The sequence below is a fragment of the Hemicordylus capensis genome, chromosome 1, assembly GCF_027244095.1.
Source record: "Hemicordylus capensis ecotype Gifberg chromosome 1, rHemCap1.1.pri, whole genome shotgun sequence".
Lineage (NCBI taxonomy): Eukaryota > Metazoa > Chordata > Lepidosauria > Squamata > Cordylidae > Hemicordylus > Hemicordylus capensis.
Window position 1 is genome coordinate 292900996 of NC_069657.1, and position 19694 is coordinate 292920689.

Here is a 19694-nt window from a genome sequence, read left to right on the forward strand (position 1 = left end):
TATTGTTGTTGATGTAGGCGCATGTCCATCATCAGATGCAGGGGGTGCGACCAGAAGTGGGTACAGGTCCCTGAAAGCAGAGAAACACACTTCCAACCAGGCTGGGACCCAAGCACTGGCTGAATTGCCTCGCGAATAGGGCACTGGCTGAATGGCCCCATTCCAACGCCTGGCCATGCCCCCCACATCTGATATTCATGCAGGGGGCATGGCCAGATGCAGAAATGAGGCCAGCTATGATAGACACGGCAAGAACACCCAGCTGAGGTACACATGACCAGGTATCTGGGTAGAAGGTTGTGCTTGCACTATTCTACCTGGGTAGTAGACCAGGGAAAATTCCCAGGCTTCCTGGCAGGGCAGCACCAGAATCTGCCTCAATCCCAGCACTTCACACAGGCCTACCCCAGTAGGGCTGCACTAGTTCGGATAGGGTTGCTCATGTGAATAGCCTTGAAGGCTGAAGGTTATAAAACACTCTAAAGCACAAGTGCAGGGGCGTAACTATAATAGGGCAAGCGGAGACAGTTGTCTGGGGGCTCCCTGCCTTGGGGGCCCCCAGAGGCAAGTCACATGACTGAGTCCCCCAGACGCGCACCCGCCCAGGCTTCCTTCAGTTGTATTCATCCTCCAAAATTGATGTGAGTGTTAAGACCTGGAGCTACCAGAACAGCATTTCTTTCTCTAGTACCATTAAATGACTTGCATTGTCCACAATTTACAAAACCTTTTAAAAAATAATTTAGGATGATGTTCTATTGTGGCACATAGGAGATAGATAGATAGATAGATAGATAGATAGATAGATAGATAGATAGATAGATAGATGCTTTTTGCTACCACTATTCAGCCTCATTTAAGATTTCTTTGCTTCATGAGCTGTAGGGATGTGCACGGACCGGTTCGGAGGCCATTCTACTGGCCTCCAGACCGGTCCGGACACGGGGCAGTTCGGATTCGGAAGGGTTAGGGTGGGGGGTTCCATTAAGGGTGGGGGGGGGCTTTACTTACCCCTCCCGCGTTTTCCCAACTCCGGCGCCGTAGTTAGTGTAAAAATCCGGTGGCAGGATCCCTCCTTGCCGCCCGCTTCAATCTCCGATGGCTCCTCCTCCATGGTAAACAATCGGGTGTCAGGTTACCTCCCTGCCACCCCCTTGAAGCCCCCTGCCACCCCCTTGAAGCCTCCTGCCGTCCCCTTCAATCTCTCCCCAACCGCTCGCTCGCGGCAGGGAGATGTCCTCCCGCCCCCTTCCCTGCCGGGCTGCAAAAGTCTTTAAGAAGCCTTTTGCGCACGCATGCAGGCGCTTCAAAGGGGTGGCAGGGGGCTTCAAGGGGGTGGCAGGGGGCTTCAAGGGGGCAGCAGGGAGGTAACCTGCTGCCCGATTGTTTACCACGGAGGAGGAGCCATCGGAGATTGAAGCGGGTGGCAAGGAGGAATCCTGCCGCCGGATTTTTACACTAACTACGGCGCCAGAGTTGGGAAAACGCGGGAGGGGTAAGTAAAGCCCCCCCCTTAATGGAACCCCCCACCACAGTGCCGGACCGCAGCTCCGTGCACACCCCTAATGAGCTGTGCTTCAGTGAGGGGTGGGACCCATTTTAAAATCTTGTCTCTGGGCCCACACCAATCTTGCTATGCCCCTGCACAAGTGCTAGGGGAGAAAATGCTGGTGCTGTAACTGATTCTAAGATTAATGCAGTGTATGCAGTCACTTGGGGTGTGTGTGTGTGTGTGTGTGTGTGTGTGTGTGTGTGTGAGAGAGAGAGAGAGAGAGAGAGAGAGAGAGAGAGAGAGAGAGAGAGAGAGAGAGAGAGAGATTTTTGCCAACCTCATTTCCCACTGGATGTTCAGTGCCACGCAAAATGCTCTGTGCCCCACAAAAATATGTTCCTGAAGCTGAGCAACCCTCATGGATATATTTTTGCAGAGCACAAAGCACTTCCAGGGGAAGAGGAATTGAAAATCACCCCTCATATGATCATCTTAGCTGCATCATGCAGCAGCAGTGCTTCATAGTTCGTGATGTACCCAGCACAGTCCTAAAGCATTTTTTGCTCATATCCACTGAGTTCAATGGGGCTTACTCCCTGTTAGTGTCTTCAGTACTGCAGCCTTAGTAGTATAATAACTCAGTTAAATGGGTAAAACCATAAGCAGTTTCCTGATCCTGAATTCCTAATACAGCACTTCACTGTCCATCCTCCTCCAGTGGGCAAGCTATCATTATGGAACACCTTTCCATTGAATGTTGACCTACTTTTAGGCATACTTTCCAATTAACAACAGATTGCATGCAATATATTTTGTGTTGCATTTTGAACTTGAAACAAAGTGTAAAATCCTAGAAACCAGTTGTAGAAACACTCAAAACATTTCACATTCATTTCAGGTTCGTCTCGAGGGAACAATGGGAAACATGAAACTCCCCATTGTTCCCCATGGGTAGCTTCTAAGGACCGCAGAATGGGTTGGGTGGTAGGGTATGGTGGGTGCTACCAAGTACCAAACCAACAAAATAAATGATCAAGTGGGTTATTTTATTTTATTTTAATCAACCTTTTCCCCAAATCCCCAAAGGTTCCAATGAGAATGGCATGCACACAGTGGCAGGTGTAAGGGTGGGAGACGGATGGTCGACATGCACAAAGGTCAATGAGGGTCACTGCAGGGGGCCATATGCCACTTGGGGGCTGAACACAGCCCCCCTGGGCACTAGCTGTGTCCCTGGTTGGAAGTTTAAATCTTAAAATTTAAAGCTGCTCTTTTACTTCTCATTAATACAAGCACATTCATACAAAATCTATGACACATTTCATTTTTTGAATTTCCCTACAAGTGTAATCTATGCAAAATGACTTTGTCAATGACTGGCCACACCTCCTAGTTTAATATCATGCAGCCACCATGTGAGAGGATGCAGCAATTCTTCTCCGCACAGATTTGTATTTGGAGAATACAATTCAATCAAAATATAATTCAATTTGGAGAAGAAACTTCAGACTTGAACATCTAAGCTACTCCTTGAAGACAGACTTTAATGAGTCCCTTAAAATTTGTCCCAAGCTTGGCTCTGGAGAACTGAACATTGCTAAGAAGATGCAGATAAGCACCAGGCTTTACTAGTATATCATTGCTCGTGCTGGTCGTAGACCGTAATAAACTTTGATTGATTGATTGCTCTGGAACAGCTGTAAATGAATAACATCTAAATTTGCACTTGGCCTTCTGTAATCAACAGTGAAAAATAATCAACAGCTATAGTAAAAACTGAATGCTGTCTGCCCAGCTTCAAATGTAGAGTGTCTTTGTGAGCTTCCATTGCTGAACTTCCTCTTGGCAGGCCTGTCATATTGTCTTCATTAAGGTTATGTCACAGTGTGTGTTCCCTTTTACCTAGCAATAGCATCACACTCTGTTACTTCTGTGTTTATATGCATGTAACATCAGGATTTGTATTTTGAAAGGATGCTAGAAGAAATCATTGCCCTTGAGCTCAGTCCCTTATTCAGTGTCCAACCTGATTTATGTTTCCACTGCAGTGATCACCTAATCTCAACCTGAATTAAGTCTTGCAAAATGAAGTGCAGACTGGGCTGAAAAACTTCTTTCACAGTCTGTAAAAAAAACCCCAAAAAGACATTTGAAACAACAAAGAAAGGCAGTTCCAACTTTATCCAGAGTTCTTTCATTCTTCCATTAACAATGTTAGTCCTTTTTGTTATGTCTATTGCTACTGAAGGTTTTTAAGTAGTTCCTTTCTTCTAAACACCTTCAGGAATTTTTTGATAAACAAAATATCAAATAATATTTGTAAATCATATGTTCTTCTGTTGTATAAAGGTAATATTCCTTGTATCAGTATCAGTGCTGTCCCAAATCCCCTAATGTTGTAATGGGAAAGAGTAACTTCTAAATATATCCTTTTGTATAGTTCCCAAATTCTCCCTGCAAACTTTAGACTACACATATGTATCACCACTATCATTTCCTTGTTTCCCCTCTCATAACTTTCACCCACTTACAGTGGTGTATCTTCCAGTGATGGGTGGGATCATCCAGTAATTCATCTGCAAAAACTGAATGAATTAAATACACTTCTGTTGGACATATGACAACCTTTTCCCTGAACTGACTGTGAAACAACTTCAAGTACTGTAATGATATCATGAGAAACACAGCAATGTACAGACCTCACAGAGACCTCCGTAATTTTTGCCCTTTTCAGGCATATTTGGAGTTCTGGCATTTCACTCTTTGAAATGGGTGTAGGAAAAGCATGCCCCAAATGGTGACTGTTGTACATACTAACTGCAGAGTTTGGCTCTACCCATTAGCAGCATTCACACATAACGGGAAACCAGAATTAAACCAGGGGCAAAGTTTGTTGTTGTTGGTATTATTATTAATTATTATTATTATTATTAACATTTTATTTCCTGCTCTTCCTCCAAGGTTTCTCCTCACAACAACAGAAGTGACTGGCCCAGAGTCACCCAGCAAGTATCATGGCTAAATGGGGATTTGAACTCGGGTCTCCCCGGTCCTAATCCAGCACTCTAACCACTACACCACGCATGGAACCTCTGTCCCATTTGAAAAGAGACCTGAGGTTTCCTTCCCCAAACTCCAATTTGAACTACCAGGTTATTGTGAATTTCCTTGTTCCTACCTGAGGTTTGAGTTCAGGCTCGTTACATCCAGAAACTGAACTGAAGGCAGTCTTCTCCAAGACCAGAGTTGAAGGAAGGAAGTTCCACCCTCCCTCTGTCCCAATTGGCTGCTGCAGCTGTCTTTTATGTGAATGACAGTCAGCCAGTTCCCCCGCCCATGCAGCTAGTTCCCCCTCCTCTCTGCAGTCTCCCTGACTGCAGTTAGGGTCCTGGCAGTTATGTCCAAATGTGGGCAGTTTAGGACGCAGGGTAGGGGTCAGTACTGTGGCTGATCAGCTCAGCAATAGTGACAGGTATACCGTTCAATTTGAAAATGGATCAGCAATTACAGGCCTAGTTCAAGAACACTCACAAAAAAAAGTCATTTTCCCTAAAGGTTCTAAACTGACTTGCACTATATCACAATGACTTAAACTTTTATTTACTTTTTGGGCAAATATAAATTCATAAATTACAAGTGCACTCTTTGCACATCTACACATGTATGGAGTCTTACTTTGTATTCTGAGTATAAAATAAATGAGAGATATAAACATTGATTTGTATTACATCTGACCATTGCAAGTTAGGCGGAATTGTATTCTGAACTAGATAATTATGACTTTTGTCAACATAACTAGACAGCAAGTTAGGTTGTCTTGTTAAACTAGATTATAATGAAGCTCATTAAGATGCCTTACCTTCAAAAATGAACCATGCTTGAATGTTTTAGACTATCTGGTTTATCAGGGCTGGATCATGTGTTGATTTTTTTCATTCCACAGTGAAAAATTGTTTTTAATTAAAATTAGTTTAAATTGATAAGGGGCTCAGGTGCGGTATAAGAAATAACAAATGTATTTCCTCCCCCCACTTACTAGAACATGTAGGGACGCAGTAAGGGCAAACCATGTGCATTTGTAACAACCGTGATAGTAAACAGCCTAAGAACAAGGCTGCATGGATCCTGCTGGTTCCTCACTCCCTGCTGAGTTCGGCTACAATTGGCCCTACAGAATAGATGACATTTCTAGTACACTTTCTTCTTGTTAAAAATATGTTTCGTATCTAAGTACAGGCCTGATCCTTAAGGGAAAGCAAGAAAAGGCAGTGGATGAATGGACAGCTGCTGTGTGTAGGTTGTTTGACTTCTTTTTTGATGTTGGCACATCAGCTCTGCTGAAGGAGTGGAAAAATGGCAGCATCGTTGAGGTGAAAACAATGCTGAGTGCAGTTTCGGCTCCAGACATATGACCAGGATTTATGCTGGCAATTAAGGGAATTCTCCCAAAGCTCTCAGGGTTTGGTTTGGTTTGGTTTGAAGTCCTTCTGAAGCCTAGATCCTACCCATGTGGCCTTGTTGCTGACATGCTTAGCAAATACAGTGGGATGGGGGGGGGGTGTTGTGTGCATGCATGTCTGACTGGTTTATCAGAGTGATCTTTTGCCAAGGAAAGAGTCTTTGAGAGGTTCTAAGAGCCCAAATGTACTGGAGCCTAAATGTCATGATTAGACTGTCAGCTCTAATAGAAAATAAATCATTTAAATATAGTTCATTATCTGATTATCAAGTTTTGGACCATGTCATTGATTTTTTTTAAAAATTGCATTTGATACATGTTTCTCAAGAGGAAAAAGGGAAGCTGCTGAATTATGTTTTTGCACTGTAGCATGCAGTACAGGGTGTACTGCAGAATTAAATGTCATCATCACCTTCTCAAAGGATACAGTAGCTGTGCTTTATATAACACTTTGATTGTGCTCGGCTCCAGCATTTCAGAATCAGCCTGTCTTTTTCAACTGCCTTTTGGATATTTTTTTAAATCTTTTCTAAAATTGTTTTGGCTTTCATGATGGCTTAGTGAAGGACAGAATTTTTTATTTCAAGGTATACACATTAGTTAAGGCACTACATAGAGAGGTTGGAAGAGGCTTTTATTCCCAGATGATAATGTGAGTGGTGAAATGGAAATGAAACCTTAATGTGTTTCTTATTTCTGCCTTGATGATTGCGACCGCTGATCCAGCAAGTCTATGTCTACATGGCTGCTTCAATGCGGACATGGAGATCTCATATGCAGAAGGATTTCTCCATTCACCTTGATGTAGACACAGAGGTGCATCCTGGTAATTTTGGAGCGTGGACCTAAAGGCATTTGGAGGCCACCCCACTGCAAATTAAGCATCATCATGCTCCGCTGGTGACCGGCGGAGGATTTGGGGGGGGGCAGGGCTGTGGAGGCCCTGGACTTTGGCCCCGAAGTCCAGGGATAAGAATGCCTCTGTGCAAACAAAGGGAGGCCTGCACACACATCTTGCTGCATGTACTCAACCTGATGGGATTAAGGAGGTTTGGGCATGTAAGTGATATATGTGCACACTGGAGGGAAATTAGAGCTAGTAAGGAAGGGGGCAAGCACCTTGGAGCAATTCTTATACAGCTTTCACACTTTGCATTTCAGCTTGAGTCAACCAGAGGTTGTAACATGATTAACATAACTAGTTTGCCTACATGACAGGCATGATGTAATGTTTTTATCATATTGCAGCATTCAAACTTTCCAAATTATGTAGCACTGCCTAAAGAGTTCTCGGGCATAAAGTGAGCTCTTTCTCACAGTCAGAGAAAGGGTTCCACACTACAGGGGAGGCAGCCTTAAAACGACAATACTGGTCTATCTTGCTGGGCAAGCAGATCACTCACCCAGACATTCACTAGCTCCCAGAACTCCCACAATGCAACACATGAGTGTGTGGTGCATTATGGGGAGCCTTCTGAGGCTGGCTGGGAGGCCCACAGTCTCCCAGCCCCGACTTGAAGCAGCTGGGGCTGGTAGACGGTCAGTAAAATGTGATCTCACTCTCTTAACCCTGCTTAAGAGGCTGGGTGGCTCGGCAGGTTTGCCACTGGAAGCACCGCTGGGATTGGGCACGATCCCAGCCGTTCTCACCCGCGGGCAAGACTGGGCTTGCTTTTGTTAGCCCAGTTTTGCCTACACATGAGAACAGCCTCAGGACTTCCTTCTGGGTTTGTTTGACAGAATCTGAAATCCTAAAAATGAAGTCTCCTCTCCTGAAGTCTCACTTGGACAATATTGCACTTGCTTTGAGCATAAGAGCAGGCAGTCTAGATTTTAGGAGTTTTTGCCTTTCTGTTGATCTCTGGAGGAAACAGAAGCTTCTTAACAACCAGTTATTTATTACAGACCCAAAACTCCTGCTGACTGTAATGTCATATGTGTGGGAGGCAGCCCAAGGTAGCTAACAACAAAACAAATTGATGAAGGGTCTTAATTTCCTGATCCTCTTGGATTTTGCATCAGGTTCTAAATACGTTTTGATTAATTTAAATGGAATTTACTCCTTAGCAAGTGTGCTTACTGAGTACACTATTAATGGGCATACCAATGGTCTTCTTGCCAGCAATTCATACATAGCTTTGAGACAGCAGAAGGATATAAATAGGCAAATCAATTACACATTGTGAAAATCTAGTTTATGCGTTATGCAGTACTAGACAATAATGTACTGTTAAGCTTCACTGGATACCCTTTGTCTCATACTTTATGTATTAGTATCATATTGTCTTGCCTGTGGCAATAACCTCTTGGGCTACAATCTTATTAAATCTTGCAGGGTCAGATCTACTTATTACTTGGAAAGATTTGAAGTGGCGCCAGAAATTCTGTAGGTTAACATCTAGAAGTGAACCAATGCCCTTTAATGCTCATTGTATGATTTTGCTTCTGCTTATAGATACCATGTATCAGCTAATGTAAAAGTGAGTCACACCGAATAAGGCTTGACCATTTTGGAAGGGTTGGTTAGTTTCCAGATGCTTTTCTTTGCAAAGCAAAAAGAGATCATAGACACAGTGTATCAAGGGCTGCTGGGCTTCCCCCTCTGGCTTGCTGCTCTGCCACTTATTGCAGTGCAGCTTGTATGCTGCACAAGCAGCAGAACCATGGAAAGAGATTTGATCGTGTGTGGGGAGTGGGCAGGAGCCGGCCTCCCCCCACCCCGCACCATCATTACTGGTCATGTGAACAACCTTAGTGTTTGTTAGATTTTTAAAAGGCGGAAAACATTATTGTCTAGTACTGCATAATGCATAAACTAGCTTTTCACTATGTGTAATTGATTTGCCTCTTTATATCCATCTGCCATCTCAAAGCTATATAAGAATTCCCAGCAAGAAGACCATTGATATGCCCATTGATAGTATATTCAGTAAGCACACTTGCTTAGAAGTAAATTCCATTGAAATTAATTGGAATGTATTTAGAACCTGATGCAAAAGCCAAGAGGGTCAGGATATTTTGACTAAATGTTTCTCATCTCATTCATGGTAAGCAGGGAGAGCATTCTACATATGATAAACCTGAATATGCATTTAGCATTGATGTTCTTATTTTGAAATTTATCCTGTATTTTACAATTTCTTTGATTGGTTTGTAGCTTTAAATGTTATGCAATGACATTTAAAAAGAGGTTTTGTGTGTGTATTTTTTAAAAAAGATTTTATTTGAGATAGCTTTGAAACACAATACAGTTCTTTGAAACACAAACCATATAGCACTCCAGAAAGCAATAGAAGCAATGAGTGGCAATTCTACCAGTCAAGCAAAATATGTTGCTTTTTGAGTGCTTGGAAAATGCAATTCTACAACTGCAGAAGTGCTACTTTAAGAAAATACATTAAGATAACATGGCACAACATTCTAATGGCTTCATATTTGTGTTTGCATGTAAAAAATAATGGTCTGGAAAGGCCCTTGGACTGCAAAAAACAAAAAAGTGAATCTGAAATAGGATTTTGGAATGATACCAAAATCCATGGAAATATACTATAACCATGGAAATGTACTATCATCTATGGGTGCGAAAAGAGATCTAGAAAAAGAAGTTATAGGGAAACATATACGAGACCAAATGAGGTAACTCCTTGTATAAATGTTAATGTAGGACATCAGAAGCATACTTTGGAAGCTTAAAGAGGGGGAAAAGAGAAGAGAAGAAAGCTTATAGCTTAAAGTTTTAAGACAAAAAGGAAAACTTGTTCTTAAGATTGAGGAAGGAAGAGTTAAGGCTGTATGAAGCTATCTTGGCATTGACAAAAATATTATCTTGAAAAATAGATGATTGTCTATGTGATATACTCAGTCGAGTGCTTACAGGTTCTTGTTGCAGATGACGAAGAAAGCACGCTCTCCACTTCTACATGAAAAATACAGTTGGCATCTGAATGAATTAACTGTTCCTGATTTATGTTGAGTGCCTGATGTTTGCCATTTTCAGGCTCAAGGAAGTAGAGAACAACCTGAGATAAAATGACATTTCATTTCACTGTGATGAGCAAGAATATACTTGAAATAAAATTTTCTCATTTTGGTTAGATTTTTTTTATAGTACCCTGCATAATGAACACATTTATGAATTACAAACTAAATCAGTCATTTAAAAGTAGATGTGAACTAAAAATGCATGGATCATATGCATGGATTATTTTCTCTGGCTTAGTGGGACACCATTTCAAGTGTGTCTACATTTCAAATCCTTAGTAACTTTGAAAAATATTTAATGTTCTGTGGTACATATCAGTTACAACATTTCCCCCTTGTTCTTACTTATTTCTAATAACTTATTCCCCCCCCATAATGCTTGTTCAGTCCTGCCCCTTCCCTATACATGAAAAACAATTATGTATAGTCATGCAGTAAATATTGTTACTACTAAGAAAAGACAGAATGCTGTACACGTGTAAGCCTGTGAAAAGAATGAAATCAAATGAACAGAAGGGTCCTCACTTGAAAGATAGAGTCCTAAACCTACAATCATTTGCATAGATTTATGCTTAAGTTGCATAGAAACCAAAAGGATTTATGTGTCAATAACTGTGTGAAGTGCTGAATAAATCTGCATTAATTGATTTGGAAAGCAGTACCTCAATTAGCTGCAGCAAACAACAACATAACTGTAGAGTTATTCCTTTGAAAGCATCACTGAACTTCTGCTTTGGTATGCAATACAAAGGCCTGACTGCAGATTTACGAACAGTTTTTTTAAAAGTTTCATTTTCATTTCCATCATTGTAGAAAAGCATTTACATTCTTCATATTCTCTTGACCACATCCTTGAAATTTGGCTATTTTTTATCCAAGACTGTCAGGGACCCACCCTGGTGCCCCTCTCAAGTCCAGGGATGTGATTTGTTTTTGTATTGTTTTATAACAACTTCCCAGGTTCTGGGAATTTATTCAGTTTTTACTGTCTTTTGCTGCCACCATATGATTACTTATTACCCTGCTCTTGGTACTCAACACCTTGGTCACGTAGCCTCGCAAGCGCAGGATAGGCATAAATGTTCAGTGTACAAATGAAACAAAACTTGAGGTGTAGAACAAAAATACAAGAATAAGTTTATTGTTTACAACTGAATGGAATAAAGATCTCTGCAAGGCAGGGCACATAAACTTCTTACAAAGTTGCTAAGTATATCAGCTGCTTGACTCTCTGAGTGGTTTTTCCTTCTTGATAACTTATAGGGAAGTTATATGACTGGGACAGAGGTAAATAAAACTTGGTGTGCATATTTAGTGAATAAACTCAGACCTTCCTGTCTGTCACCAGAATGTTTCGTTTCTGGAAACCTTTCACATTCAAGGTTTCTTTCCCAGGCTTAACACTCCGCCACTTTTAGAGCACTGCCCGAGTGTAATGCTGGCTCCACAGTCTCCACATATTCACCATTCAAGTCTCACACAAACTCTTGAACAATTTCTCTTGTTCAGATCACATAAACCAATCTTTCTGCTACGCTCTGTAAAACCTCTCACTCCTAACTCTCAGCTCCCACTACCTCCAACTGTCTACTCCTACCAACTGTCCTTATTTAAATCCCTACTCCCAAACATTCTGTGCTTGGTTATTATGGCAACACACACTTTCATGGACTCACTCTCCAGCTTCTATATGTACATTCCATCACAAAGACCCAGACATTAGAGGGAATATTAAAAGCTCTCAAATGTTAAGGCTGTTCTCACAAGCAGCCTAACTCATGCTAGGACAGCCCAGCCTGCATTAGGTTTCTCGTGTGGAGTGCCAGGATCCACATGGATTCCAGCAGTCCCACCTAGCCTAACCCTAGTTTGAAGTCCAGCTCTTAGCCAAGTGCACACGTGTGCCCTTATTTCGGCTGCTGGGATCATTGGTCTCCTTGGGCTGCATGAAGAGACACAGAGATGGGTGCCTGAGTAGGCACAAAGATGGGCACACAGAGTCCCATCTGATGGGGGAATCCCCCAATGCACCGCACTCATCACACCGTGCATTCTGGGGTTCCCAGGGGCCAGGACAGCTTCTGGAAAGTTGCACGGCTCCCGGGAGTGCTACTTGTGTGCACGGCTGAGCTGCATGGCAGAGAGGTGAAGGGGAGAACACTGAGATCATCTGGGGGAAGGTAAATTCAGTTCAGCCTTCCCCGCCTGCCTAGCCTCCAGACATGAGAATAGCCTCACTGGCTTTTATCAAGAGACACAAATCTATTATTATTATTATTTATTCAATTTCTACACCGCCCTTCCAAAAATGGTTCAGGGTGGTTTACACAGAGAAATAACAAATAAATAAGATGGATCCTTGTCCCCAAAGGGCTCCTTTTCCTTTATGTGAAAAGCAGATGTGATCTATAAATTAGAATTTCATTAGAACTACTCAGTCCCCCAAAAGCTGAAAAAATTGGCCTCGGTTTTGTTTAGTTTTTGCCTGAGAATTTGATGGAGAAAATGGGAAGGGTGTTTTGGGTCCACTCTAGCAATATGCAGGGGGTGGGGTTCCTAATTATATTTTGGACCATAGTACTTGGAGATTATATTGTTACACATTAACAAAAATAGAACAAGTGCCTTGTAAAATATACCTGTAAACAAGTGATTTTTAAAAATAAACTTTACTAAAGATTTGCTGTCAATAAAAACTCAAGGAAGGAGTTATGACAACCCTAATTCCAGGCCTGTCGTCAAGACTACTTTATTGCATGGTGGTGAGTAGAGGAGTCTCAGACCAGCTTGAGTTACAGCAACTTCTGTCCTTGCCACAATCTAAAAGGGTTTTATTTTTCACATAGCTTTACTGAAACATTATACTTATTGGTAGATGACTCTCATTCACACATCTCCTTTTGGAACACAAGTGCACAATGCCAATGGCACACAAGTGTGCAATATCTACTCTTGCACTGATGTTTCAAAGGGTGATCCAGGCTAAATGCCATCCACCAGCAAATGTGGGCGGGAGGGAGAATTCTCCCTGAAATGGTCCCAAACCTATAATAAAACAATGAAAAGTGTTAAAATATTCATTGTCAAGAATCTACTCATAGTAGGGAGCAGTGCCATTTGCAACACTATATACAGTTTCTTGATCATAATGTATATGCTATTGTTGCTTTATAAAGTAGCTGATACATGCAGGTTATATGAATGGTATTGCTTATTGAACCTGATCTGACCTAGTAGTTGCACTATATCACATCTGTCTATTTTTGTATACAAAATTTATTTGGTCATTATAGTTGTCCATTGGTGGATAGATTGTTGTTGGTGAATTCAGCCCTTGTGATTAGCATCCATACTGTAGAATCGCTGCAGTCTGACTTGGCAGAAATTTCTCATTGGCTGTCCTTTTCCCTTCAGTCTCTCTCCCCTCTGTGCCAATATGGTTTGGGTGGGGTGGGGAAGGAATAAATGCATGCAGGCCTACAAGTTCTAAATACATATTATTACTGTTTTGAGAAATTTAAAATCCAAAATGGTTTAAGGAGAGGCATGTTTCCATTAACCATACCTCCAACCCGCAAGTACTAAACTCCTGAATAGCCCTGCACAGAATTCATTGAAACTCTGATGTCTCCAGGAACATAGTCCAGGCCTTTAATATCCCAGGAAATTCAGTACAAACATGCACAGTTACTAGAATTAAGCTATGTCTTGCTTGCCCTCCAAAATATCAAAATGTGTTATAGCTGCTTTCCTCATACACCCAAGGAAATCTTATGTAGGCTAACTAAATGTTTATTCAGCAACAACTCCATTTTCTCATTCTCCTTTTCCTCCCTTTTCCTTTCTGACTCCACCCCCTTACTCACTACAGGATCGCGACTGGGACAAACTTCTCAACAACACAACATAAAAGATTATTAGACACAAAGTCAATAGGAACGTCACCTGTGAAATTCAGATACACCTCCATTACAAAACTTCAGAATCAATACCCAACTACTGCTCAGTGGCCAATAGCAATATTTTTGTCAAAGGAAGCTATTAATATTCTGAAAAAGCTTGCCATTCTACTAATGACAAAAAGTTTCATTAACAGATTTCAATTTTTGGCATTTTTTAGCAATTTCCAAGCCAACTGGGAACCTAACCCCCACGATCCGATAGCCCCCAATGCCTCTATATTTGTGGTTTCAGTATCTGTGGCTGCAGCCGGGAAAGGAACCCCCACAAATATCTAGGTCCGCCTTTGTTTGTGTGTGTGTAGTTTTCCCAAATGTTATGGACAAATATAATGATAGGTAAAGCTGTATAAAGAAATGGAATCAACATATACAGTTTTCCAAAACATAATTCATAATATAATCATTACAGTATTTTGCAGCCTGCCATATATATAGATTACCAACATAGATCACTTTCACATGGAAAACCTAAAAACTATCATTCTACAAGTCTACAATTGGGTTCAAATCTTTCCAATCCAACCAACAATTTTTCACATATAAATGTTTTCTCCATGAATTCTGCAATGGCTTTCTACAGCATAAAAATAGATACAGCATCCTACCTTCATATATAGCCTTGAAACCTTGGGCACTCACAGCAAAGTCAGTTGTGAAGCAGAGAGTGAGAATAGAACCTGTGCTCACGATAGATGATGGCAGCTGGAATCCTGAAAGCCTGCAAGATATAGAAGGAAAATGTATGTAATGAGAAACAAAAAACCAAAACTCATAGTATTTGTTAATCATAGCAACAAAAACTAAACACCCTTGTCATCCATCCATCCATTTATTTATTTAATTTAACAAATTTGCTTACTGTCCGCTACCCAAGTCTCTAGGTGGTTTACAGCACAAAACAAAGCAAAGGTCTTTAACAATTAAAACATATAAATCCAATAAAAACACACCAACTAACTAAAAAGTTTGGCTGAAGAGATACATCTTCAGTTGTTTCCTAAAAGCCAACAGGAATGGAACAGCTCTAAGCTCAGCAGGAAGTTCCACAGCCCTGGGGCAACTAAAGAGAAGGCTCACCTTTGAGTTGCCACCAGAAGAGCCGGCGGCACCCTCAGACGAACCTCCCCTGAGGCCTGAAGATCTAAATAGGTGGCCGGGTTCATGACGAAGAAGGCATTCTCTTAAATAGCATGGGTCCAAGCCACTAAGGGCTTTATAGGTAATAACCAGCACTTTTTATTTTGCCTGTTTAATAGTTTAAACTGTTTATTATTATTATTATTATTATTATTATTACATTTATATCCCACTCTTCCCCCAAGGAGCCCAGAGCGGTGTACTACATACTTGAGTTTCTCTTTCACAACAACCCTGTGAAGTAGGTTAGGCTGAGAGAGAAGTGACTGGCCCAGAGTCACCCAGCAAGCCTCATGGCTGAATGGGGATTTGAACTCGGGTCTCCCCGGTCCTAGTCCAGCACTCTAACCACTACACCACGCTGGCTCACGGTTGTATTCCCAGATTGTATAACATTCTACCTTTGATGACAATCTAAAACTGGAAGAAGAATTTTGTTTATTCCAGTGAGAGTTCAAGTCAATAAGCAGTTGAACTGGTTCAATACACTTTTGAACCAGTTCATGAATAACAAGAAGTTTACAAGCAATGCACCTTGATGGTCTAATTTAAGGATTTAAAAGTCAGTTTTGGAGCATATATCGGAGATGCAGAACGTCCAAGATGGCATCCCCAGTTAGGGCAGACAAAGCATATCTGACTGAAAACCTGCAGAGCTGCCACCAGTCAGTGTAGACAATACTGGAAACAAATGGTCTGATTCATCTTCATAAGCTCCTCTCTCTTTCCAGATGGTACATCTTTATATATGTACAAACCAGCCTGAATCAAATGTTGTCCAGCTTTGATTTGTGTCTTGATAGTACTGATCAAGGGGGGCTGGCACATCCCCCCAAAACCTGAACTGTTTTCTCTCCATGACTCTTCTTTGGCTGTTTGCAGCTTTCCCCACCTCCTTCCTCTCCTGCTGTTCCTGGGATAACATGCCTAGAGATAACATGCTAGATGGGATGATGGTGCAATATCATCTAGTCAAATCTAGTCAAATTGCAACCATTCCTACTTTACATAAAGAACTATTTTTCCAATATGGACCTTTCAGCAAGGTTTGAAATTTAGTAACAAAAGCAGGTTGGGCAGGGTAAAATCGAGTTTGCAATGTGGAGTATATATGTTTTCAATTATTATAGCAATGGTAGATTTGTATAGCTAATATGAACCGTGCAGACTGGTAAGCGGGAAGTCAATATTTACTTAATTAAATGTAACTGGATTGTTAAGATATTGTAAAACTAATAAAAAAATTAAAATGCAAATCTAGTCAAATTGCCATCTAGTCAAATGTAGCTATGTACTAATGTCCTTAAGAACAAATAAAACACATTAGACCAATGGAAATGCTTCTGACACTAAACACAGAAATGGAATAGACAATGGAAATGCTTCTGACACTAGGCACTAACTAACCAGGGGCCATTCTAAAAACTGTTCTCCTTTTCTGTTGCTTCCTGGAAAAAACACAGAAAGGAGGTGGGTCTATTCTGATGAAGCTTCTTGCAAAACTGTTCTTCCTATTTCAGTTCAGAGGCCTTAAATACAATTTGTATTCTGGCTGCTAATGGAAAAAAGCTCTTCCCCTTAATCCAAGGATTATTTAGGTTTGAAAGTCCCATGCTTCTTGTATGATGCTTTCTTCAACCTCACATTCCTGGCTGACATTTTAAATATCCCTCCCCAATTTGAAGATGATTTAAATGTACAAAAGGGCAACAGAAAACTAGCACAATGCAACATTCCTTCTCCTTTGTGCTGGAGGGCTGGCTGCTGCTATGAAACAGAATTTCAGTCCCACATTTTGAAACATACTCTTTTTTCCTAGATGCATTCTCTATTGGATTCTTAGACCCTTTTGAATCACACCTCTATTCAGAATTATAAGAAACTGAATGCATACTACTATGTATTTCTTGGTGTTGCAGCAATCAATATTTTCCTGCAGTGTTGGTCCCACTGCTACTGTTTACTAAACAGAACGACGATACAAAATGGGAAAATATAAAATAACTCCTCAGGTTTGGCCTTCTACCACAGTTAATAAAACCAAGTACCTCATTACAGCTTCTGTCGGGATGAGAATCAATGAACTAGTGCCAGTGAATATGACCTACTGGAGTCAAAATAATATAATGCTGTAAAATATGTAGTTAAAAGGAGGGAGGGAGACAGATAGACAGACAGACAGACACCAACAGCTTAATGAAAAGAAGTATCTCAAACTGCAATACAAAGCATATCTAGTGGGAATATCAACTCCCATTTATCCCAGTCAAATTTACTTCTGAGTAAATCCAAATGTAAATAAAATACAGCTGAAAAGCTACAGTACAGAGTTAGTACATCACTGAAGGATATTAAAAGAAGCTCATAAGATACTATTGAGACTTTCTGTAATTCATAGTGTTCATTCACAGTTTCCCCTTGCAGGACTGTCTTATCCCTTTAATTCTTATGCCAGTTTCTAGAGGACTAGGCAACATTTGTATTTACTGTACCTGGTTTGGAATATGAATTGTTCTAGCTTGTACAGATAGGCTGCTGAGCATCTTCAACTTTACATCAATACAATGGTGGGGCAACTTAGCAACTTAGACTTCCATCTCCCTAAACTCCCAGGAGCCCACACTTCCACCCGATTATATGAGGATGATGCAGCGATACACTCAAGGACCCCAATTGGCCTTAAATGAGCACTGAAGGCATTGGCCCAGTATTGCAAGGAAGATCTGCTGTTGCTTAATTATCACAAAACCAATATCATGGCCTTTGCCAAAAGACCCCAAACCCGCTCCTGGTTTATAGATGGGTACAAGATAGAACTGGTCCCTTGCTTTAAATATCTGGGGATAGTCCTGCATTCCTCCAGCTCTAGGAAGACACATGGGGATTATGCAGCACTAAATGCACAGAGGAACTCCTCTGCTATTCTTAAGTTCTTCAAAACAAGAGGTGGCCACTGTATACCCGCAGCGCTAAAACTGTATGAAGCCAAGCTGATAGCACTCTACAGTGCCCAGCTCGGCCCCTTCCCCAACTTTTCCACTCTGGAACGTGTGCAATCAAAGTTCCTAAGAGCAGTTCTTCAAGTACCAAGTTGTGTATCTAACTCTATCCTCTGACTAGAGACAGGCCTGATGAAAGTGGGGGCAAAGGTATGGATGACCATACTGAACTACCAGCTAAAGCTCTCCCTTTCCTCCTCAAGCCTAGCCCCCTAATGCTATGTGATGACTTCCAATCCAGTTGGAAACAGACAGCAAATACATGGACTCAAAACGAACTCAAATAAAGTCCCTGGGCCTATCCCTACTTCACTTAGTTAACTTGGGGTACGACCCGGCCAAGGCACTCATCAAGCAACATATTACGGATATAGAGCACTATTCTGACACAGGCAAGACTCCAAACTTCCCTGTCAGTGAAGGACTCAGGTATGTCATCTCCCCCTTGCCATACCTAATGCAACTGGAACTCCCAAATTACAGGAGGGTCATTACACTGGTGTACTGCCATGTGCTTCCCTTAGCTGTGCTTGAAAGTCGCTATAGGAAGATCCCAATCTCAGAGTGCAAGTGCCCCTGTGGCTCAGGGCAGGTCGAAACAACAGGGCACGTTCTCCTGCAATGCCTGTTCTATAGGGACATCTGTGCCTCCCTCATCTTATCACTATTACATGGCTATCCTGGGTGAACGGACCAGTTTTACACCTCTTTGCTGCTCTCCGATAGCAACCCTGCTGACACCTACAGTGTCACCAGGTTCTGTGCTGCAGCGATTAATGTCTGGCGGATGGTGACCTCCCATGCGTGCCCAGTGCCCACCTCTATGAACTAGAGGACAGCCACACCTACTGCCTTAGTGTGACAGCCCACCAACTTACAGACCCACAACTTCCTGGCTACTACTTTACTGATTTATATTTCTGTGTATATTATATGATATCCTTTTAGTGCATATTAGCTCTTATTATTTTATATAGTTTAAATCTCTTTAAAACTTTTCTTACTTTATGATGCAACATGATCTAGGGTACTGCTACATGGTTTATTCCTATGCTTCTTATTGCAGCCACAGTTAAATCATTTTAAGCTAGTAGTAAAATGTAGCCCAGAGTCTACTACTATGCATCGTGGTGGGTGAAAAGAGACGGGCCTTCTCTGTTGCTGCTCTGAAACTCTGGAATGCTAGCACAAGGGCAGTGTTGGTCTGGATGCTGCTTATTATACTTATCTTGATCGTGCATATATGCCCATTAGATCCCAATAGAAAGGGGTTTCCTTTCAGCTAGAAAACTGCTATCTTTATATATGGCACCTAGTTCTCCTATCAGGCTCAGTTATCCAGAGATTTGGTCATTCTCATGGCTTCTGTGCTGTTTGGCACCTCTTTGTAGTGTATATTAATCAAAACCCATCCAAAGCCCTTCCTTAATTTAACAGACTTTTTGGAAAGACACATTTGACTGTATCTGCATATGCTTTGATGCTTAATTTCCTTGGTAACTTTAATTTCCAATGGTTATAATACAATGAGGCTATTCTCACGCGTGGTGGAAACTGGGCTAAGGGAGCACAACCCGGTTTCCACCACCCGTGTGAACTGCTGGGAGCAATGTACTGCCTGGCAGCAAGCCCACTTAATTCCCCCTCCCCTTAAATGAGGTTTG

General features: G+C 41.5%; 1 protein-coding gene across 2 annotated transcripts in view; it reads right to left on the bottom strand.

Annotated features, from left to right (window-relative positions):
* The window catches only part of CSMD1 (CUB and Sushi multiple domains 1), a 1678033-nt gene that overhangs the window by 1126341 nt on the left and 531998 nt on the right, over positions 1-19694 (bottom strand). For both annotated transcript variants that reach the window (XM_053286225.1, XM_053286224.1), the window contains exon 3: positions 14500-14612. In XM_053286225.1, the coding sequence (XP_053142200.1) occupies positions 14500-14612 (113 nt within the window). The remainder of the gene's footprint in view (positions 1-14499; positions 14613-19694) is intronic.